A 24173-nucleotide genomic window follows, 5' to 3' on the forward strand; every position below is an offset into this window, starting at 1 on the left:
GGTCAAATATGTCTGATGCCGAGTGTGTGTTGATGGATCTGACAATCGGTACAAACTGGTGACATTTAAATACATTTTTGACAGCTGTCAAACTAATATCAATTATAATATGAACTGTCAAAATTGCATTAAAATATCACCAGAGGCCCATTTCTCGAACGATATTAGTCTAATATTATTAGTGTGTTGTCATGACAACCCATACGATTTGACAGTTCGTGGACTAATAATATTAGTTTAGACTTCCGGTTCGAACGCCATCTTGATAGTAGCCTCGTGATTAATTCCTATGTTTTTTGCTCATTAATATTGTTTAAAGTGTAATATCGATAGCTTTATTATACAATAATCTAATGTGGTAGTGTGCAGTGAATGGATAATTAATCTCAAAGCGTGTTTAACCACCATTTTGGAGTCAACGGCCGGTAGTCCACGTGCTTCTCGTAAAATCCAGCTATCGGTTTTACGAGACAACTACAACAACCACCGAACAGCGTCGTGCTCTAAGAGCATTTATTTTGTTCCTACCCTTTTACGTGACATTGGCTACGGGCAACACCGCCCTCAAGTCCATCAAGAAAAAGAAATATTAGTTTAATATCGTTCGAGAAATAGGCCCCAGCTCTAAGTATATTATTGGTTAATTAAATCAGGTAGATTATCAATATATCTTTGGGTTAGGACAAAAACACATCTCATAGGCGGTCAATTTTATTGCTCAATATATCAATAAAACTATCCGTCTACGGGGACCTTAAATGCAAACACCATTGATTATCAAACCCAAAATCGTGTAAATATTACATATAATAAAGCCTTATGTACTAACACTGTAATAATTTAAGTTTGTACATTATATAAGACAAATTAAGTTTTATGATTAACTTCCGACGTTTCGAGGACGGCGCTGTCCCCGTGGTCTCGGTAAATCTTAAAACTTAAATATGTACGCGACTTATCCCGTTTTACAATTTAATAATTTCTGCAATGTTTTCTAAGAAAGGTATAGATTATTATTATAGATATATTCGTATTTTATATTGATTCGTTATATTGCTTTCTAATAAAAAGAAAAATAATGAAAATCATCACTTAGGGTAGGTACAGGGTAGGGTTAATATGGACCTTTGTGGAATCCTATATAGTATTCGAGAAAAAAAAAAACGAGTTTACTAACATTATAAATAAGTTATAAATAGCAGCAAACAAGATTGGGACTAATATTTCAAATTATTTACTTGAATCTCAAACCAAACAAATAAGTATAGTTGAGTTTTTCAATCAACATGCCAACTTAAATGTCATGCGACAAAAAGAGATGACAAATTAATGAGAATCACAAAATAATAACAATCCTTTTGACCGCCAAGTCCCAAAAAAATCTAAACAAAATTAATTAAGTAGTTGGTTTATTCGTTTAAAAATCTAAATCAATAATAAAAATACAGAAACTTTTTTAATCACATATTTTGTCCGTTACTTCTTGACGTTCATTCACGTCATGGCATTAAGGGCACTTTCTATGCGCGTGTATGGACGTTCTAGGCGGTCAAAGGGTTAAATATCATAATACCTCACTATTCTAATTTAACATAAGTTTTTAATTAAGATGACGACAAACTACGCACTATCTAGCAAGATTCGATTACTTTTTAAGTGAATAAAAATAAAAGTATGTACTATGAGTTACATTTTTCGAAATCTATTGTCATAGTTTTCAACTAAAGTTGTAAAATCTTGCGTGTGAGTTTTCGTCACCTTTTTGCCCTTAGGGTAAAATACCTTATCGCTGGCATCCCACCAATGTTTGCTAACTTCAACCTTATTTTATAGCAGCAGTAGAGGGTTTTTCCCAAAAAATGGTGACTTTTCAGGGCCATCAATCGGTATTTTACCCCAATAAACTTCACTCAAATCTGATACCCCTCATATAAATCTGAAGTTGACAATCTGTGTATAAACCTAATAAATAAAGACTTTAAAGTTGTAATGACAGCTGTCACATGCACAAACATGAAGACATCTGTTTTTTTTTTACGAAAATTTGAAGCTCCACAATATCGTTAGACGTTACAACAAAAAAAAAAACAATTACTAAATCTGAAATTAAACTCAGCGCAGTTTAAACGAACTTTAAATGCGGTATCAAATTCAAGTGCCACATATTCCGACTCCGTCTCAACAACGCAACCTTAATCCCTCGTAGCGGAGATGATAGTCAGAATGTACATGAAGATGTTAATAATATCCAGATACAAGTTCAGGGCGGCGAAGATGTACTCCTCGGGGCTGATGCTGTACTTGTGCTTGCCGCCCATCATGAGTTGCGTGTCGTACACGAGATACATGGAGAAGATGAGGGCGCCGATGGATGCGTACACGAGTTGGAGGGTGTTGTTGCGGACGAACATGGCGACAATACCTGAGAATACGAAAGTCATCATCTTCCTGGCGTCGTCCCGGCTTTTTGCCACGGCTAGGGAATGCAAACCGGTTTTTATTTATATGAAATTTCGGTTAATAACCGGTTATTTTCATACAATTGAAAACCGGTTTGTGTTACCTAGCCACGGCTCATCGGAGCTTGGGGTCCGATTGGCATCCGCTTACTTGTTTTTATGCCCTAGATACTGAAATGACATTTGGATTTGCTAACTGCTCAATCCAGTTATATTTTAGCACAAAACCAGAGAGATTAGGTAGAATTTTAGTCTGGGATACCTATGAAAAACAAACCCTAATATGTCGATAGTGAGTTAAAGATTCGACACATCTCACGCATATTAAAATTCGACCTATAATTTCCGGATGGTTTTCAGTGATGGTCAGTTCCGACAATGGCACTTGAAAAGTCATGAAATTCTCGGTTTTTATTTCATATTTGTCATATTTTCCCACACAAACGCGTGTCGCAAAAGCCATTAATTATAGACTTCTACATTTTCTAGAAAATGGGGACCGCAAGTTGTCTTAAAACTCACCAAGCAATAGCAGCACAACCGTAGCGCAGACGAGGAATCCGCCCATCATGGTGAAGTCCCATTTGGTCTGCAGAGCGAATATTGTCAGGGCGAGACACACAGCTGCCGTTACTCCCACTGCCATCATCACCTGAAACGTACAATTAATATGAGCAAAAAAATAAAATAAACTATCGCCTAGATACTGAACTATAGAACTGTTTGTACGCCTAATGGCAAGACCGTGGTGATTCCATATCATTATGTTCCATCATTGTATGTACCCATGTTCTACAGACAATAGAGAGAGAGGGGGATGAATGTTGCTCACGTCCGCAGGTAGAATACCCTTAGTCACCCTGCACGTGTCCCCTGGGTGGTGCCAAACGAGCAGCAACTCTTGGCCGCTGCACATTGTTCTCTCTCGAAGGACCTCGCAGCGCTTCACACGAATCGAAGATATACATGCAATCGGAATGTTACCACATGCGAACGGCTCTTTACAGAGTCACTCGACAAAAGACATCGGCCCTTCAATCCGGATATGTCAGCTGAATGTAGAAGGAATTAGTAAAGCTAAGTCGGACTACTTGCAAAAGCTACTATATGATATTAGAGCTGACGTTGTCACAATCCAAGAGACCCACACTAAGGACGATCAGGACTTCGAATCCCGGGCAACCATCCAAGGCTTCACGCTGATCAAGGCCATCAATCACCCTAAGTACGGCATTGCTACCTACGTTAAAAGCAGTTTGCAAGACGTCAATCTCATCCACCACGCCGACGCTGGGAACTACAGCCTAATTGCAATCGTAGTCAACGGTCTGCGTGTAATTAACATCTACAAACCGCCGAGCGCATCATGGAAAGATAACACTATCCCTACTTTCGAGCACCCCTGCATCTATACAGGCGATTTTAACAGCCACCACACTAACTGGCGATACCAAAACGATGATGCCAACGGTATTGCCCTTGCTCAATGGGCTGAGGGTAACAACCTACACTTAGTGTTTAACGCCAAAGACAAAGGCTCCTTTCACTCAGCGCGGTGGAAAAAAGATTATAACCCGGACCTGACTTTCGTCACTCGGGACTGCAATGGTCTCCCCCTGTCAACCACCAGGAATATCCTACACGACTTTCCTAACAGCCAACATCGCCCTGTGCTCTCGGAAGTTGGCATCAAAATACCTGTGGTCAACTCCATGCCACTCCCGAGATGGAACTTTAACAAGGCTGATTGGCAAGCCTACAGGAAGAAAGTGGATTCCTGCATTCGTTTTATTCCTGCCACCGCCCAAAACTACGGACGCCTCGTAGGCCTGCTGCTAAAAACAGCCAAGTCCCATGTAAAGCGTGGGTATAGAAAGGAGTACATTCCCGGATGGAACAAGGAAATCGAACGCCTCTATGAAAACTTCATCAAAACGGGCGACTGTGATGTCGGAGCTGAGTTGCTTCAGTCACTGGATCAAAACCGCGAGGAAAAATGGAAAGATACTGTCTCCAAATTGGACTTCAGACACTCCAGTAGGAAAGCCTGGCGCACATTAAATAAACTCACTGGAAAAGGAATATCGACTCCACCTGCTAGCTCAGACATTCATCCGAACCTGATCGCCAACAGGATAGTGGAAACTTCTAGAGCAAAGAGTTTGAAGACAGACACCAGAACGATCCAAAACCAGTTCCGAGCCCTGAAACGAAATCTTACAACGGACCTAAGCCTAGCCATACCTTTCTCTATAGAAGAAGTTTCGGAAGCAATCAAAAACCTGAAACCAGGGAAGGCGGCTGGTACAGACGGAGTGTACAACGAGTTTCTACTCAACCTGGGCCCAAACTCACACCGCTGGCTGGCTGCGTTCTTCTCAGATATTTTGTCGTCGAATTTCCTCCCTAAAGCGTTTAAAGAGACCAAAATCATAGCACTCCTCAAACCGGGAAAATCGCCGAGTGACGCCTCGAGCTACCGACCTATAGCACTCCTGAGCAGTTGCTACAAGCTCCTAGAAAAGCTGTTGCTAAAGCGCATCGGGCCTCTAATAGAAAAGGTACTACCACCCGAGCAGGCTGGTTTCAGGACTGGTAGAAACTGCGCTGACCAGGTGCTAGCGCTCACGTCCCATATTGAGGCAGGTTTCCAGAAGGGGTTTAAAACGGGCGTTGCTTTCATCGACCTCACGGCCGCCTATGATACTGTCTGGCGGGATGGGTTACTATTTAAACTCCTCTCCGTAGTCCCAAACATCAAGATCATGAAACTCATCTCGAACATGTTAGCGCAGAGGCTCTTTACCGTCCTCCTTGGCAACAAATCAAGCCGGCAACGAAAGTTAAATAACGGTCTCCCCCAAGGCTCGGTTCTAGCTCCTACACTCTTTAACTTATATATCCATGATCTTCCCATCACCAACGTCAGAAAGTTCATCTATGCGGACGACATAGCGCTGTCCACTCAAGCCAAAGACTTTGCTTCCCTCGAGTTAGTTTTGTCTGAAGACCTGGAGAGGATGGCCTCCTTTTTGCGAATATGGCGACTCACTCCTAGCCCCGCAAAAACTGAAGTCACCTGCTTTCATCTCCACAACAAGCTGGCAAACTACGAGTTAAATGTACACTGGCAGGGAAAAAGACTGACGCACAACTTTGCCCCTAAGTACTTGGGAGTCACTTTAGATCGTTCACTCACATTTAAAGAACATCTTACAAAATTGGGTAGAAAACTGCAAACCAGGAACAACATCCTCAATAAACTTGCTAGTACTTCGTGGGGAGCGAATGCAGACTGCCTGCGCACCTCAGCCCTGGCCCTCGTTTACTCTACTGCCGATTACTGCTCACCGGTGTGGCTGGAAAGTCGACGTGGAACTCAACAAGTCGATGAGATGCATTTCTGGCACCATTCTTTCCACTCCAACTTACTGGCTCCCGGTCCTATGTAACATTGCTCCTGCCAGACTGAGACGGGAAGAGGCCCTTTTAAGGGAAACCCAAAAACTTATAACTACAGTGGTCCTCCCCGGGCGTCAAGAGTTCCTTAACCCCTATTATCATCGACTCAAATCACGTCACCCACCTTGTAAGCTGGCTAAGACTCTAACAGAATCCAGACACAGCCTTAAAGAAAAGTGGTCTTCTGACTGGCAGTCAAAGACAGACCTATCTGTTAGTAGCCTTATCTCACCCGGTGTGAAAGTGAAGGGGTTCAGTCTCCCGCGACATGAATGGTGCAAGCTGAATAGAATGCGGACAGGGTTCGGCCGTACCGCACATTTTAAACATCTTTGTGGATGGATCGACTCGCCCAGATGCGACTGTGGCGCCGAGTCGCAGACTGTCCAACACATAGTCCAGGAGTGCCCCCTCAGAGCCTACCCCGGAAGCCCCGATGACCTGTTCTCACTTACCCCTGACGCAGCCCAATGGCTGAGAACCTTGGATATAAACCTGTGACATACCTGTTATATTTTCGATTTATTTGTGACTTTTTATGCCATTCGATTAAATAAATAACAGACAATAAACGAATTACGAATTAGATAATAAATTCGAAAGCATAATTTTTGTTTGGAAGGTTTTTTTTTAATGTAGCTACCTAAAACATCAAGCAAGCAAGCCGTCACGCGAACACGCGCTGTACGAGCCGAGCGGGGCATAGCACGGGCAGAGCGAGATGTCAAGTCACACACCATGACTAAGTCACTGACCGATTGGGTGAGTGACTGAGTGACCGAATGAGTGATCGAGTGACCAGGTTAATGGCCGAATGGATAAGTAACCTAATGAGCGAGTGGCTGGGGTGTGACAGGCTGAGTGACGGAGCAGCTGAGTTGGTGAGTGACCGAGGTAGAAAGTAGACAATTGCGTGAGTGACTGAGATGGTGAGTGGCCGAGATATCAAATGAATAGTTGCGTGAGTGACCGAACATTTCAGACTTACCGCTTCAGGCGCCTTGGTGCTCGACACGGCGCCGAGCAGGAAACTCTCAGCGAGAGTGAAGATACCCAGGAAGATGAAGTTCAACGGCGCCTGACAACGCACGTTGCCGCAGCACGCCATTACGATCAAGCAGACTATAGTCACGGCTAGGGCTACGAACCTGCACGCCATCACTTGAATACAGCACACGCACTATACAAGCCAAGCGAAACAGCGCGTGCAGAGCGAGATGTCAAGTCACACGTCATGACCAAGTCACTGACCGACTGGGTGAGTGACTGAGTGAGTGATCGAGTGACCAGGTTAATGGCCGTATGGATAAGTAACCTAATGAGCGAGTGGCTGGGGTGAGTGACAGGCTGAGTGACGGAGCAGCTGAGTTGGTGAGTGACCGAGATAGAAAGTAGACAATTGCGTGAGTGACCGAGATGGTGAATGACCGAGATAGCAAATGGATAGTTGCGTGAGTGACCGGAAATTTCAGACTTACCGCTTCAGGCGCCTTGGTGCTCGACACGGCGCCGAGCAGGAAACTCTCCGCAAGAGTGAAGATGCCGAGGAAGATGAAGTTCAACGGCGCCTGACGACGCACGTTGCCGCAGCACGCCATCACGATCAGGCAGACTATAACCACGGCTAGGGCTACAAACCTAGAAGAAAAAAAATGAAAATTAATAATCATTAACAGTAGACGAACTTTATAAAACACTGGCCTTTCAGGCCAGGGGTGTCCAACGACCTGCAAAAAAGCATATACCATACATACATATAAATCATATAATCACGCCTAAATAGGCGTGAAATCCCATGCATGTCGGGAAATCCCGGAGGGGTAGGCAGAGACCGCGGATTTCCACTTGCTACGATCCTGACATACCTCTTTCGCTTCCTTTACTTTCATAACATTCAAAGTATTACCTAATATTTATAATAATAGTATGGTGGAGGGTTGATTCAGTTTTCTGCCAACAAACTGCTCTGCAGTTTGGCAGATAAGTGCTTATATTATAACTATTACTGTAATCTCATTTTTGAATTTAAAAAAAGAAAGATTACATCACATAGCAAACGAACCGCTCGCTATCGCTGTTAACCCGTTTAAGAGCTACGGTGACACAAACGAACACACATACATAGCTGTCAAAACTTAGTTATAGTACAGAATAAATAATAGTACTACCGTACAGAAAGGAAACTTCCTACAAAACCGAAGTTTGACACCGATTCAGGGACGAATCATGCTGTCCCTTTCTAATATATGGCACTATCCCTTTCAGCTATTTAGGGTTGTCAAAATTCAAGTAATTATTTTATCTGCGGTCGTGCACGCAAAGGGACGTCAAGTTGTGTCAACCCTAATAATTGTTGCAATGCAATGCTGAGCCGAACGGAGCCGAGAATACCCGAAAGGAGGAGTTTCGCACCCCTGGTTATAGTTAGTTGCATATGAAGTTGTTTACTTACATCATGTAGGAATGTGATCTAAACCACACCTTGGAGCCCTCGTGGTAGGTGAAAAGTGTAATGAACGCCATAGTGATCAGCAGCTGACACATCAAAATGGAGTACACCTGAAGACATTATAAATAAAATATTATATAATATTATGAGACAATTTTATTACACAAACCTGTCATTCTATTTATTACTGCAGGTATTTAAAAAAATTGTTTAATTGTATATCAATATATACCTAACATAATAATTATGGATTATTGTATCCGAAATAAATGTTTTCATTTCATTTAATTTTATTCCATAAAGCACATTTTATTGCTGCACTAACGATACCTTGTAAATTACCTATTCGCACGTGTATCGAACAACGTTTTACAGTACATATGACCCTTTAAACTTTCGACATATGCACAAAAAGTGCACTTTACGCATTGATAGCTTTGTTTTCCGCTTACTGCTCCTAATACACTAGCTGTGTACTTTAGATTTGAAATTATTTTATTAAGGTAGGGCACTCAAGGTGTACTTATTATTACATTATTTTTGTATATGACTGTTTGTTGCCTAAATAAATAAATAAAAATAAAAAACAAAAGATTTCGCCCAACGTGGGGCTCGAACCCACGACCCTGAGATTAAGAGTCTCATGCTCTACCGACTGAGCTAGCCGGGCAGTTGACACCTCCATCGAAATTAGGGAACACCTTGTCAACACGACATTATACAACGCCCATGGCAAATATGAACTTTAACTTCATTGGAATAAAGTCTAAAATTAACCGTACAAATGACTGTTACGATATTTCGACAGTTATTCTTCACGGTTCGCTAAGCTTGATATAATACTGGCATTGCTAAATAAAAAGTAAAGTTTTGGTCATGAATACGTATTACGTAAATAAATACGATAAAAAAGTCCTAAATAAGTAATTCGACGTCAAGTAACTTATTTATCTAAGTAATGAATTATTTTTCTAAAGCTAGGTACATTTTACCTATTAAAACATTTAAAACCTATTTAAAAAATTGCTTATTGTGGAAATAAGTCGATCTGCATATTTTTTTTTTAAATATTGATTCATGGGTGAAGCCTGGGATCCGCGTATTTGCGTTGGCACTTCTTTTAAAAAGGTCAGTACCAAATGATATAACCCAGAGGGAAAATTTGTTACCAAGGAGATCATATCATTGAGAAACATTATTTTTTTTCGCAGCTACCGACTAAACAAGCAATGGCAGGACGACCAGAACCAAGGGCCTAACACGCTTTGATAGAGAAAGATAGCCTTATTGCGATTCCTATAAGAGGAAATAGAAAATAATGACATGTTTTATTAAATCACATTTAGAAACGGGTCTATCGCGAATTTATTTTGTTACCTTTATTTACCGACGTTTCGACACAGGTCGTGGTCGCGGCTAACTGACGTCCCAGACCACGACCAGTGAAACCTGTGTCGAAACGTCGGTAAATAAAGGTAACAAAATAAATTCGCGATAGACCCGTTTCTAAATGTGATTTAATATGTGTTTAAACCGCGAAAGTTTTAAATGTTATAATGCCATGTTTTGTCTCTATCACTGACCGAACATTTTTTCATGGTCGGGTTATGTGTGCCTGTTCATGCACACATCCATACGCAAGGAATTGGACATGCAAACCGGTTAAATTGCGTAGTATAAATTTTATATGAATATTCTCTATTAAGGGGCCTACTGATTATCAGTCCGCCGGACGGTATCAGCCTGTCAGTTAGAACAAAAAGTTGACAGTTAATAATAACTGACAGGCTGATATCGTCCGGCGGACTGATAATCAGTGGGCCCCTTTACCCCCGGCCGCTCGGTGGCGCATCTATAACTACTTGTATATACTATATATATGACCAAAACGCATGTTAGCGTTGAGTCACTTGTGTCTATGTAGCGACTGCCTTGGCCCAACAGTGGGCACAAAATAATAAAAAAAAAACCCTTACCTTACGAATAAAGGACTTGCGAATACTCTGGTCATTGAAATCGAACCCCTTGACGGAACCATCTTCCCCCAAATCTGATACGCCTGGTTGTCCGTATCCACCCGCCTGAAAAAAAAAACATTAACAAATGTAGGTATGTCAAAAATAGGGTAGGTATAGGTGCAGGGAATAATAATTGAAAGTACCGGGATTTCCAGGGAATTTTCAAGACAGTCAAAACCGGTACTGAAAAATTGGAATCCCGGTTCATCGGGTCTTAAAATGTGATATTTGAAAGGATATCCGTAAAACAAAAAGCGGACGAAAAATTATTCATTCATTTATCAGAACTAATAGCAAAACAATTATTTATTTAATCGAATGGCAAAATCACAAATAAATCGAAAATATATCAGGTATGTTTACGTCACAAGTTTATATCAAGGTTCTCAGCCATTGAGCTGCATCAGAAGTAAGTGAGAACAGGTCATCGGGGCTTCCAATAAATAAACTCAGTAACGAAAAGTCCCGGGAATTCCCGGTTTCGAATCGATACCGGAAATCTCAGTCAGGATCGTATCGTAAGAAAAGTATTTGAGCCACCGGTCTCGCATACCCTAGAAGGCCTAGGAAGTAAAGAGTTTAAACCTGACTAATTATTTTGTTTTCAATAGTCCTCCTTATGTTGGTAGTAAGTTAAAATGTAGCTTATTACATACCGTGTCTTAAAAAATCATCGATTAAAACTGGTTTCATTAGTGGCGAAGCTACTTAAATGACTTTACACTGGTAATATGAGTTATCTAACCACAATGCGACGTTTTTCAATATGACACAATAGAGAATACAGAACTTTATGACATATATGGAATCAGATCTTTCTATATATTTTGGAGACTCCTAAAACCGTAACATTCCGAAATCGTGCCTATTAAATACAGTAGGCGCTCGGTATTTTGGCGTTCGTCAGTAAGCGTTAGATGGCGCTCTATAATCCGGCATTTTAACCCCATTTTAAATTACAGAGCGTTTGCACTGTTCGGTAGTGCTACGTGTTTGTTTTCGTGCTTTTATTTCTCATACAAATCCACTAATCCGTCAGTCCCAAGCTCCCAACAATCCGGCAAAGGAGAAAACATCGGGTGCCGGATTACCGAGCGCCTATTGTTATATTATAACAGTTTGGGATTCTTTTTTTTTATTTTCTTGACAATTTTAATGTGAATTCTTTTTAGCATGACCTACAATTTATAATGTAATATTTATTAAAACATGACATACATGTAAAACAACACTTTGTCCTGAAAATGCCATTGTATTCCATATTGCATCTTTAAGTCATAATTTGGCGTTCAACAGAAAAAAAATACACTTCTATCCAATTCTACTTCCACTTGCACTTTTTAAACAATTTGTTGTACGATCGAAACGTTGGAGTACTTTTCAATTATTAACTTTTATTATAATTTGTAAATAAACCATCAACCATTTTTAATTCATAACCTACTAGATTTATATTACTTATTTCATTTTACAGTTTTTTATAAGTTAACGCGATTAAAGAGCGGTTTCCTGCTTTAATATAACTTTTATAATAAAATATTCAATTAAAATTCAGTTTCGACGGTTTACAATTAAAATATTCTACCTATATCCGCAAAATATTAGTTAGGTACCTAAAAAAATTCGCGGAGCGTCATAGCCAGGCTGAAATCCAGGCTGAGGTGCAGGCTGCGGGGGATAGCCACCTTGCGGCGGATAGCCACCTTGCAGAGGATAGGCACATTGAGGAGGGTAGCCATCTTGGGGAGAATATAGCCAACCTGCAGGTAAATACAAGCCAAGATAAAATTATCTACTTACTTCACCAGCATACCCCGGAGCGCCATAGCCCGGCTGGAATCCAGGCTGAGGTGCATAGCCAGGCTGCGGGGGATAGCCAGCTTGCGGAGGATAGCCACCTTGCGGCGGATAGCCACCTGGAGGGGGATAGCCACCTTGCGGGTAGCCTCCTTGCGGATATCCACCTTGCGGGTACCCACCCTGGTTCTGGTCTGTGGATTTAAAAGAGAATTGTAAGTAATTGATGATTGTTTCTTATTCATTCAGCAACAGAAATAGCAAAGCGGGTAAGGTGGTCAAAATGATCTCAGGGTGCATAGTCAACATTCCGATCGTTTACACTCCGTAGTGATAGAAACGCAACTGTCACTGTCGCACTTATATGGAAGAGTGATAGAGAGACACAAAGGGTTTCGTTGTCGTAGCGCAAGCGATTATTACTTTGGCTAGACACCCTGAACACATCACACGATAAACAATTTTCGCTGCGGATTGTACGTAGTAGAAAATTGTTACGTAGTACACAGTAAGCTGCAGAGATAACTAACCCCCCTCCCCCCATGTAAACAATTTTCTATGCAGGGAGGAGTCAGTATAGACACCGCAATCCACTACCTATACAGTTCTTATTGAAACAAAGAGCGAACGGCCGCCAGTATTTTAGCGAGGCCGAGGACCGATTGACTCAAATCAATGACACTCATATAAAAAAACTGCAGCTTACTCTACAGTCACCATCAAATATATCGGAGCAGCCAAGGTGCTCACAAATATCTGAACACGCCTGTATTGTCAAGGCGTTAAAGTGCCTGTACAGCTATTTTTGAACACATTGGCCGCTCCATTATATCCGATGGCGACTATACAATAATTACATGTGTAACATAACCACGAACGGATTTAAAGCAGGATGGACGTTAGTGTAATGTTCCCGTATTTACTACATTATTATTATCGCCACTGACATTGACATGCAGTGAAATTGATAATAAAATATGGACGTTAAGGAGAATTTGATAATAAAATATGGACGTTAAGTACAATTTCGATCATCGACCCGCCTGTTCCTATCTCTATCGCACGCGCATATAATTTTATTGCTGTTCCGCCGATGATGCCGTCGGTAAATGAGTGGGACAGTAATATGCGTGCGATAGAGATAGGACATGGCAGGTCTATGTACGAAACAGTTCGCGCTTACCGTCCTTACTTTGTACAGTCAAGTGTAAAAATATGAGTGCATATAACTTACTCAAAAACTACAATGGGACATATTTTTGAGTGTGCACCCATATTTTTACACTTGACTGTACGTATGATTATTGAAAATAGCAACTACAGAAGATAACATCGTTCTTTTAAAAGGACTTCAACCTTCAACAACATAAAAGCATACATGAATGTATTAAGCAATCAAATAATCGATACGCTAGGATAAGTCATGTTCAATATAATGTTCAATCAATTTAATGCGTCCAATGGCGTTGGAAGTATTTTAAACAAGACGCCAGCATTGCTTGCCCCGTCAATCCCTAATAATTGTGTCAAATTCTTGTTTTTATTTTGGAATTTTATGGCTTGGATGCCAGCCCTTTAATCAATCAATCAATATATAGCCATGGAATCCCCGGCTTGCAGTTGTGGCGAGGCTGCACAAACTACCAAACATAATAGAGGATTGCCCCATAACGCGCTATGCCAATGGACCTCCTGAAGACCTGATCGTCCTTAGCGACGAGGCCATCGAGTGGCTGATTGGACTAAGTTTTGTATCTATAACTGTTTTACTATGCCGTACGATTAAATAAATAAATAGCCATAGTAGCCAAAGTATATTTGATAGAAGTACAGTAAAAACTAATACTTATATCTATGTTAGTTTATCCTAAATATCCTAATCCTATCCTAATAATAACTTTATTCACATACCTATTTACATCATTACAAATAAAGATATTGCTTAGATAGATGGTGATTAAAGTGAAGTTATGTTGCTAGCTATTTAAAAATAAAGAAACGTTCGAATATCTCGAAACCATGAAACTTTTACTAGACCTATAAGTGCATTTTCTAGACTACCCTAAGGTGCCATGTCGGTTGTTAGAAGGTTAAGGCCGTTCCATCGGTTTGCCGCTGTCTCTGTCACATTTCGCAAGAAAGAACGGGAAAGATCATGCGCGCCAAGTGTCAATTTTGATCGAATTTTGTCGATTTTTATTTATTTTAAAAACGTTACCCTACAATATCGAAATTCGAAAGCTATGAAATTACTATTTAAGTTAAGATTGTTTTTTCTTCTTTTTTTGTTTATAGTATCACATAATAAATAACCGAGTAAAGTTGGATTAAAAGTCCGAGTTAGAGGTTACTTTGGGAATTAATTGTATCGAGCGAAGTGTCATAATTCGTGTATCGGAAGCTATGATATTAAAGATAATATAGTCAAGAACTACATATATTTTTTCCACGTCTACGAATATCAACGCCTCTTAGAAAAACAGGATCATATAAGGAGATTTTTCGCCTTCTGGCTCAGGAAACCGCCTTAACCATTAACTACTGGACAAGAAGTAAAAGAAATAGTAGTATAGTGACCAAGCCCTTCAGTGCGGGAGAGCCCCGAGACCGAATTTGAACCGGCGTCCTAGCTTTCGCGGCTAACGTCATAACCTCCAGGCCACCCGGTCACGGCAGCTGCACCCGTCACAATTTATACACTATAGTATAATGTCTTGTTTAAAATGTACACTGATATTCATTATAAAAATAATCTGATTTATTTCCTAGTTGCATTAAGTGTAAACTTGCCTATTAACGCAGATGGCGACACCTGAGACACCCACATTATTACATATTACATTACATTACATTTTAAAACTTTTTATAACTAGTCTTGTATTTGATTGAAACCGTCTAACACGCTGTAAAGACACTTAATAACTGCTATTTACCTACAAGTCGGGTTATCGATTGGAGTAACACAATGCAGAAACGAATTGTGTTTCGATCGGAAGCTCGTAGCCTGTGGGCCCACTGACTATCAGTCCGCCGGACTATGGATGGCATAGAAAGGATCGCAATCTCTTATGGCAGAATTGTTGTAAAAGTGACCGCGTTAAGCTTTAAATAATAGTTCCTAATCTCTCCGGTGGCGCTAGTTAGGCTCTGGGACATGAGTATAAGATGAACCATATAAGGCAACAAATAACCCTACCAAATTACGTAGGTTGTTATTGGTAGTATTTCGGTGCATGGTGGCGCCGCCTAATTACTGTTTTTTGATGGACACTTTTCATACATAGAGATTTGGCTCCTTTATACAGTCTCCATGCCGCCGGACGATATCGGCCTGTCAGTTGTTCGGAACTGTCAAATGATTGTTCTAACAGTTAGAATATATGTAAATTTGTGACCCAGACGGATGTAACGTAAACAAATGAATTTTAAACATGGGGGCCACTTTTGGGGGGGTAAATGAGAAAAATTAAAAATTAAAGTTTTTCAAACTATATCGTGTTACATATCAAATGAAAGACCTTATTTTAAGAATCTTAAATAAACTTGTTTTGTAATTTTAAAATAAATAGTTTAGAAGTTATTAAAGAAAATAGACAAAAAATTACCATCCCCCCCCCCCTTAATTTCCGAAACTACTTGGTCTAAAGTTTTGAAAAATATACACAAAATAGTTCTTCAGGAAAACCTATTAGAAATGGGCAGTCAAGCGTGAGTCGGACTTAATTATATAGTTTTTGATCCGACCGCTACGGGTTTTTTAAAAACATTTCACTCACGTTCACATAAAAAATACGTTGTTAAAAATTGTGTAATGTACGGAACCCTTGGAACGCGAGTCCGACTCGCACTTCGCCGGTTTTTTTTTTGTTCTAATTAATAAAATATTACCGTTAGAGCATTCCTGAGAAGTAACCCTACGTGGGATTTCAGGGTTTGTCCAATGGCAATTTGTACATAAACGCAATATTTCAACGACAAAATCGCAATTTTCATATTTTCCATACATCGAAACGGCTTCTAACCTGAGCAAAAACGACGTTACACGGTGTGTTGTTACGAGCGTTTCGTCAGTAAAGTCAGTAAAGTGCGATTGTCTGACTTTTACTATCATTTGTGACTTTTGTATTGCTTTAAGACAATGGGTCTTATACAGACATTTGATCGTCTAAACAAACCTGATCTACTGATGTCATTAATAAGTACACTGTTTCCGTTTTATCATAGATAGAAAAAATGTTTAGACAATCAACCGACTCTTAAGTATGTTAATCCTATTAGAATGCATGGCTCTTGTACCTTGTAACACATGTTTCGTGGGAACTGTTACTTATAGATAAAACAATATGCAGTGCATATAGTCGTTTCAACGACAATAGATCTTCAGTATTCGTAGTAGTACCTTAGTAATATAAATATCTTTAATCTACACATAAATATAAACAAGTGTTGAGATGACCATGATCTTCAACCATAAAGGAACGATATGAACATTTTTTTTCTGTAAAGTTCTCAATTTTATCAAAAATTAGAATTTGGAAATTATAATAAGTCCCCTAACATAAAAAGAGAATAACGCAGCGTACTGCGTACTACGTAGGCGAACAACACACGAACGCGAATCGACGCGGAGCGGCGCGGCACGGAGCGGGGTGAATCAATCCTTTCAAATTATATCTATAGGACACCTCTATAGATATCAAAGGATTCCTTTGATATCTATAGAGGTGTCCTACGTGGGCGATCTCGTTGCGAACGCGAACGCCTTGGGCCCGCCGCGCCGCGCCGCTTCGCTTCGCGTTCGCGAGTGTTCGCCTACGTAAGACGCAGCGTAACAAAAAACACAAACATCTCTGTGAAATTCACTTCTACATAATACGTTAGTAGTAGGTACAATCTATTCCTAAATTATAGATATACAGGCCCTGTGTAATTTTGATGAAATAATTTCACTAATTTCCATATCCTTCCTCTTATCTACTAAAAATAACAAATATCTCACTATTCACCGTCGACATTACACCAATAATATTCCACCACAACTGACTGTCATAACAGTATCACACATCTTTTAGCAGTCTAGAAAACTATTCAGACTCAAACTAAACCTAATCACAATTGCCTAAAGTCGAAATTCCAATAAGTACCAATTCATATTATAGTATCCTCAAATTTGACGACCGGGGTCATATTACTATCTCTTTCACCCTTGCTACGACCGCGTAAGTGTGACAGAGAAGTTTTACTACCCCGGTCGTCAGTTTACACGTCTAGAAAATCTGATAATCTATCCAAATCTAAACTGAACCTAATTACAATTACTTAAAGCTGAATTTTGATTACTGATTTATACGACAAGTCTAACCGCATCTGAAAATCTATTCGGACCCAAACTGAACCTAATCACAATTCCCTAATGTCGATTTTTGAATGTGGTTGACCTTTTAGCACAAAACAATTGCTAATTTCACAAGGTCGTCTTGCGTGTGTGTTAAGTTAAAATTGCCGTAGTAATGATCGGATTATTTTAAAGGGTTTGAATATAAATACCTAAGTCTGGAAAAAAATCATTTTTGCTACAAGCTTGAAGCTTTTATCGCTGATTGTACTTTTCTTTCCACAGGTAACTAATACTCATCGAAACAATTCTAAAAACCCCAAACACAATTAGGTTTCGTTGTTTTATCACAGAGTTCCTATGGCGACCTCCTGTCTCCATCATCAGATCAGCTCGATGGTACCATAATATTGCATTGTCATCCGAATTATATATGTATGCAAATATTCAGCTTCATTGGCAGTCGTGAAGTGGGTCAAATTCAACTTGCAATATTTGACCCGTAATACATACATAGGTACATTCCGTACATTGCAAGTTAATAAAAAGCTTGTAAAAATATAAATTTCTATAAATATCTGACTCTCTATATCGCTCTCGCATATTTGAGTTAGGGTTGCCAACTTGCCTTAGATACGTCAGGATTTCCCCTGACAACCTTTCATATGACAACCCTATTCGCGGTAGGTTCCCTGGAACATAAAAGACCCTAGCCACAAAATAACTAATCCCTAGCCAAGCTAGCTCTATGGGCAGTAACCGCGAAAAACGAAGTTCGCAATCGAAATGCGGGCATCTTTCCCTGTCACTCTAATTACGCCTTCATTGGAGTAAAAGAGAAAGATCCCCGCAATCACAGATTAATAAATAGTTCCGCAATTTACGAACTAAGGGTTCGCGGCAGGCCCTCTGAGGCCCTAGCCAGGATGCCAATCGTTTGCGTTGTGCTGTAGCGAACAAAACGGTAATCTCTCTATCACTCTTCCATAATTCCATATTAGTGCCACAGAGAGACATTAATAGAGCGTATCGTTCGCTATAGTCGCTACGGTGCAAACTGATCTGAGTTATTTTCGTTACGTTGGTTTAACTTTAAGCTAACATCGAAATTCGAATATCGGATATGTCTATAGCTCTTGTTTTTGGACATGCAACGATAAACAAGAGAGGGGAATGGAGCTAAATGTTTACGCTGCGTCTTACGTAAGCTAACAACTCGCGAACGCGAAGCGAAGCGGCGCGGCGCGGCGCGGCGAGCCCACGGCGCTTGCGTTCGCAACCAGATCGCACACGTAGAACACTTCTATAGGTATCAAAGGATTGATTCACCCCGCGCTGCATCGCTTCGCTTCGCGTTCGCGTGTTGTTCACCTACGTAGTACGCTGCGTTACAGTGGTCGTCCTGAGCGTTTGAAGCTTGAATAGCAATGGAATCGAACGTCATATGCGATAATACGATATAATTGAATGTGCCACCTTTAAACACGTTACTTCTAAAACGTCATATCCAATATAACATTAAAGTATGGAAAACAGACTTAAAACATGTAGCAATAAAGCTCAAATTCAAATAAGAAGAATTTTCTAATTTTGTTAACAAACTGTGACATGTAGGTAAACACTTGATGGATCGAAGACAATAATGCTCAGGTAGGTGTACTTAAATTTAATTAAGATCACAGATAATAGACATCACAAAATCGTTTGCGCCGTAGCGAACGAAACGCTAATGTCTCCGTCACACCAATATAGAAGAGTGATAGAGAGATTATCGTTCGTTACGGCGCAAAAGATTGGCATCTTGCTGCCCTCAGGTATGGAAGGTGACATAATTTCACTCGTATAATGAGACGCCGCCGGTGGCCGATACGAACTAATAATATTAGCGGAAGTCTCTGTCATCATGTCATAGCATTAACATTTGTGGTATTTTCTATAAAAAGGGACCTTATCGTCGATGGCACTTACGCCATTAAAAACGGTGCTCCGATATAAATACAATGCCGCGCGACGCTGCGCGGCATAAGCGCCATCGACAATAAGGACCCTTTTCATAGAAAATACCCCATTTAAGTAACATAACATGTTTATAAACATAGAAACATTTCAGAAAATAGATATAAACTGATGTTTAGGAGTAATTGCAGAAAAACATATACAAATGCCGCACAATAGGATTTCGAAATATCAGTATAGAAGTTTATATGCCAAGGGAAGCACTATTTTGAGACAGACAAGCAGGTACTTTTCAACATTATAGCTTAGGCCTACTTGCACCATCCCACTAACCCGGGGTTAACCGGTTAAACCGTTAACCCAGTGCCAAATTGTACTGGTAACCATAACACCAGGTTTAAGCGGTTAACCCCGGGTTAGTAAATAGTGCAAGTGGCCCATACAGGGGCTACAGATTACCAATCCGCCTGCAGTCTCTGGCCTGTCAGTTGTTCCGAACTGTCAAATCTTTGTTCTGACAGGCCAATATCGTCCGGCGGACTGGTAATCAGTGGGCCCCTTACTTCATAATTATAACCTCGTAAGGCTCAATATGCATTACAATCTAAATCCAAAGCAAGAAATAAAGCATTTCTTTTGATTCATTGTTTTCTCAAATAAACGGAATTCATATCAATTTGCTATACAATAAGGTTCAAAATTAAACTTAGGAAGAACTTTGTATGGTGGGTCTTACAAGGATAATAGAAAATAACGAGACAATTCCTGTTTAAAGTACACTACACAATAAATTTATCAGACACAACGTCACATGACTACTTCAAGTACAGTTCTCAACTCATTTTAGACCGCAAGCAGTAAGAAATAAAGATACATTTGCAAACACAAACTGTGACTAAACATGTACATTCCACTATCAATTAATTTTGAACTCTAACTGTGGAAGATAAGGTTTAAAATTAACTGACAGCTGTGGTAATAAAGTAAATGCATGTAAGCTGTTTGTGGGCACTGGGCAGGTATGCAAAAGCACATTAAGTGTGTAATTTCACTCTCTGTAATGATAAGAAAGAAATGACTGAATTTAGACCATAAACCGTGAGTACTTAAAGCTAATTTCCTATGTACTTGAATTATTTTTATGTTGGTTAATCAAAACTATTTCAGATTTTTAAGAGGTATAGAGGGAGAGGTAGGCTAAGGAAATTCAATTATTTACTATAGGACGTTGGATATTATTTTTACTGCAAATGTCATAATAATCTCCAGGTGTATTAACAGCTAGCATTTTTTTAAACTAGGGCCACCGACATATCTCGCAGAATTGCGAATCTTAATCAGGTGGGATCGTGGTCAAACGCCTGCCTATTCATCATAAAAAAAAAAAAGTGGCAGTGGGCGGGGCACATTGCTCGCAGAACTGATGGCCGGTGGCGCCGGAAGGTTCTGGAGTGGCGTCCGCGTACCGGAAGACGAACTACCGGTAGGCCTCCAATAAGATGGAGCGACGACCTGGTGAAGGTAGCGGGAATTCGGTGGATGCGAGCGGAACAGGATCGGTCGGAGTGGCGAGCCTTGGGGGTGGCATATGTCCAGCAGTGGACGTCTATCGGCTGACATGATGATGATTTTTTTAAATGAATCTTATGATAAAGATTATAGAAGCAATTTATGCATTACATGCCATACATATATTCTGATTTAGTATATTTTTAAAAAATTGCCCAATAAAAGGAGTATAAGGATTAGAAACGTATTGACTTGCATATACCTAAATGTATTATTAATTTAATAATTGTATTGTTCTTCTAACTGCAAATAATTTTAATATGACGATGTACAATTACTACAAATAAAATATATTCTATTCTATTTTATATTGTTTTTTACTTAAGTCTTTAAAACCTTCGCTGTGGCAATTAGTGTGATTCATAGTTAACACATTCACTGCCAGCGACCCGCTAGGCTTGGTAGGCGCTATTCGCTAGCATTTTTCTCATCAGCTACAATCGTAGCATGTAGCTGATGCTGAATGTTTTAAGCAAACTTTGCATAGGGTCTTTTGACCCCATACTTTAGAGAAGGTGTAAATAGTGTGCCTAGAATGTGAAAAGTGAGTGTTCTTATGTAAGTTTTAACCAACCTTGTGTAAATGTTGTCTCATGTAATTTGTATGACTCATGTCTGATCATGAGGATTCTCAGTATTTAGTTAATTTAAGAGTCACACAAACCCACCTCCAATAAGCTGCTCGCATACAATCAAAGTCTCACTCATGTATGGAAGTTTTGTGTATGAAACTACTCACTTTTAATTTCTTTGTATTGCAGTTTCTACCACTGAAATCTAATACTAGAAATAAACATTTTTTTCTTGAATGTTTATGCCAATTTTATGTTTTTTTAGGATGTTGTTATGAAATGAGAGCATAACTTTGGTTTATGTTGGTGGCTAAGGTTGATAACTCTTAAGTATAATATTATAACAACATAATATTTACACAGGATTTGACATCACAAATTAGCATGCCATAGACAAAATAGTGCCAGGTGTGCATTTAAAATTATCCAGTGCATGAAAAAAGAATTTTTTGTTCTTACATTAGGAATATTAAAAATCATAAATAGGGTATGTGACAAATTTTTATATCAATTATTAATTATTTTTATATTAATGGTATCAGTCGATCAGATTTGTTTTGAGGATCAAATGTCTGTATGGGACCCATTGCCGTAAAGCAATACAAAAGTCACAAATGGTAGTCAGTCTGGCACACACTTTACTGACGAAACGCTCCTAACAAAATGGCAATACATCGTGACGTCACCAATGTCACTATTGCTTAGAAGCTGCTTCAATGTATGGAAGACAAGGGAATTGCGATTTTGTCTGTGAAATATTGCGTTTGCGTATTGCTACACAATTATTATTATTTTTTTATAAAATGTAAGGAATCAAAGGTTTTTTTTAACTTGTAGTTTTTTATTATTCTCATATATTATTTAGGTTTCCAATTTATTGTGATAAATTGCTCATTTTCTATCTATTTGACTGGATTTAGTTAATTCAACATGTGTCAACAACCCTATTACAGTATTATCTAATTAGAAAAATAAAATAAAATTTAAAGAGCTCCACACATCAAACATAAAAGTCTTTTATCACACACTGGCATAGACAACAAAGTGTAACATTTATAATATTTGAATAAATAAAGACCTCCCGGATAAACTCCTGGATTCTGCCACATTTCCCACTACTGGCTGCAGAAAAAAAAAGAAGAGATTAAGAAAAAACTAAAAATAAAGGTATACATACACATGGTGTTGTAATTTGGCTGTTGGTTGGGGTTTAGCTTGTCGGAATCCGTTTTGGAGCACTTACACAAGTCTTGGGTTTTCTGTAAATAAACATTGTTGCATATATAAGATACCTGGTACTGAGAAGGACATAATATCAATATTTGTTTTTGATATCAAGGTTCTAGAAAAGAAAAAACTGCAGTTTGTAATTATAAAAAGATATTACTGGAACACAATAAGGACGACATTGAAAGCAATTTCATTATTATGCTCTTATTTTCTAGCATATCCAGGGTAGAAAATATTAAGTAGAATTTTTACAAAAAAATACAATATGAATCAAGGTTTAAAACAAACCTTGGCTTTAGAACCTTGCCATGGGAGTTAACTTCCGAAAAATCTATATTTTATCATGATGCAATACAAGAAACATACAACACAAACAATTCGGAAGATATTATTACCGTCAGGTAAAAAACCCTCTAGCTAGTCTATAAAGTATGTTTCAAATCATTTCAAGTGTTGGTAGTTCCACTTTTAGTTCAAATGGAGAAAGTGAAGAGTGCTGTGGAACATGCTAGACTTAGCGGCGCACTCGTTGATCGATCTGTTTTCAAAACACTACACATTTCGTGTTGGGTATTACGCCATTTTAATGAACTCACCTTATACGCACTTCTCAAACACTAAAATACACAAACACGTATACACAGTTATTTGTTTACTTGGAAAAGCAGGAATAAAACAATATCACTGTGAAGAACGATTATTCACCAAGGCCTTGATAAAATTATACTATGGTAGTCCGCGTAGTCAATCTCGCGTTTTTATGACGTCTGATTGTGATTATGATTTCACTTCTTTTAAATTTTTCAATGAATGACATGACATGACGTACCAACCTACTAGCATTTTCTATGGAAGTTCATTGGCGTACAATTTTAAGCTGTCAAATAACTTCAACGTGATTGGCAGGCTTGTATGACAGAAACAAAAGCCACCAATAAAGCGTTAGCATGAGTTCTTCGTTTTATTTCACGTCTAAACGCAGTAAGTAAAACAGCGTATAACGGAATGTAGCTACTACTGTTAGTGATGCTCGAATCGATTAGAATCGAATAAGTCAGTAAATAAGACCAAAGAAAACTATACACATCCCTTTCTTCTGGGCGCCAGCACCAGTGCAAGACAAAGACAGTATGACTCTTTCCGTCTACGCCCGAAATAAGACAGTCCCTTGACAAACTATATATCAAGTAAAGAAATCGTGTCTATTAACCTTTTGGACGCCAATGACCGATATATACGCACCGTAGGTATTAATCGGTCATGGACCACAGAGCAACATAGACCTACATGCATATGCATAAAGTTCAATTTCAGTTTTGACACTTC

At 39.3% G+C, this 24173-nt stretch overlaps 1 protein-coding gene and 1 non-coding gene across 4 annotated transcripts; both read right to left on the reverse strand.

Moving 5' to 3' along the window:
• Positions 1-698: 698 nt before the first annotated feature.
• LOC134745637 (protein lifeguard 1-like) lies at positions 699-23630 on the reverse strand. Of its 3 annotated transcripts, XM_063679752.1 has the most exons (8): positions 23444-23630; positions 22795-22876; positions 12189-12379; positions 10347-10451; positions 8374-8480; positions 7400-7559; positions 2982-3111; positions 699-2422 (listed from the first exon to the last, which is right to left on the reverse strand). In XM_063679752.1, the coding sequence occupies exons 2-8, from the start codon at positions 22796-22798 to the stop codon at positions 2193-2195; spliced, it is 927 nt and encodes a 308-aa protein (XP_063535822.1). In that variant the 5' UTR covers positions 22799-22876; positions 23444-23630; the 3' UTR covers positions 699-2192. The 3 variants fall into 3 exon arrangements, with proteins under 3 accessions (XP_063535822.1, XP_063535821.1, XP_063535823.1); XM_063679751.1 differs by lacking the exons at positions 22795-22876; positions 23444-23630 and adding an exon at positions 22696-22747; XM_063679753.1 differs by lacking the exons at positions 12189-12379; positions 22795-22876; positions 23444-23630 and adding an exon at positions 11607-11625.
• Positions 8968-9040, reverse strand: Trnak-cuu (transfer RNA lysine (anticodon CUU)). The gene has a single exon. It is a non-coding gene; the product is annotated as a tRNA-Lys (tRNA).
• Positions 23631-24173: the final 543 nt, after the last annotated feature.

Source organism: Cydia strobilella, chromosome 11 (assembly GCF_947568885.1).
Source record: "Cydia strobilella chromosome 11, ilCydStro3.1, whole genome shotgun sequence".
Classification (NCBI taxonomy): Eukaryota; Metazoa; Arthropoda; class Insecta; order Lepidoptera; family Tortricidae; genus Cydia; species Cydia strobilella.

Excerpts from the sequence above, each read along its gene's own strand:
- LOC134745637 (XM_063679751.1), bottom strand. The coding sequence starts at position 22,726 with ATGTGGCAGAATCCAGGAGTTTATCCGGGAG. Across the intron at positions 10,452-12,188 it reads CTCCGGGGTATGCTGGTGAA|GCGGGTGGATACGGACAACC; the intron begins GTAAGTAGATAA and ends TTTTTTTTTCAG. Across the intron at positions 8,481-10,346 it reads GCAAGTCCTTTATTCGTAAG|GTGTACTCCATTTTGATGTG; the intron begins GTAAGGGTTTTT and ends TAATGTCTTCAG.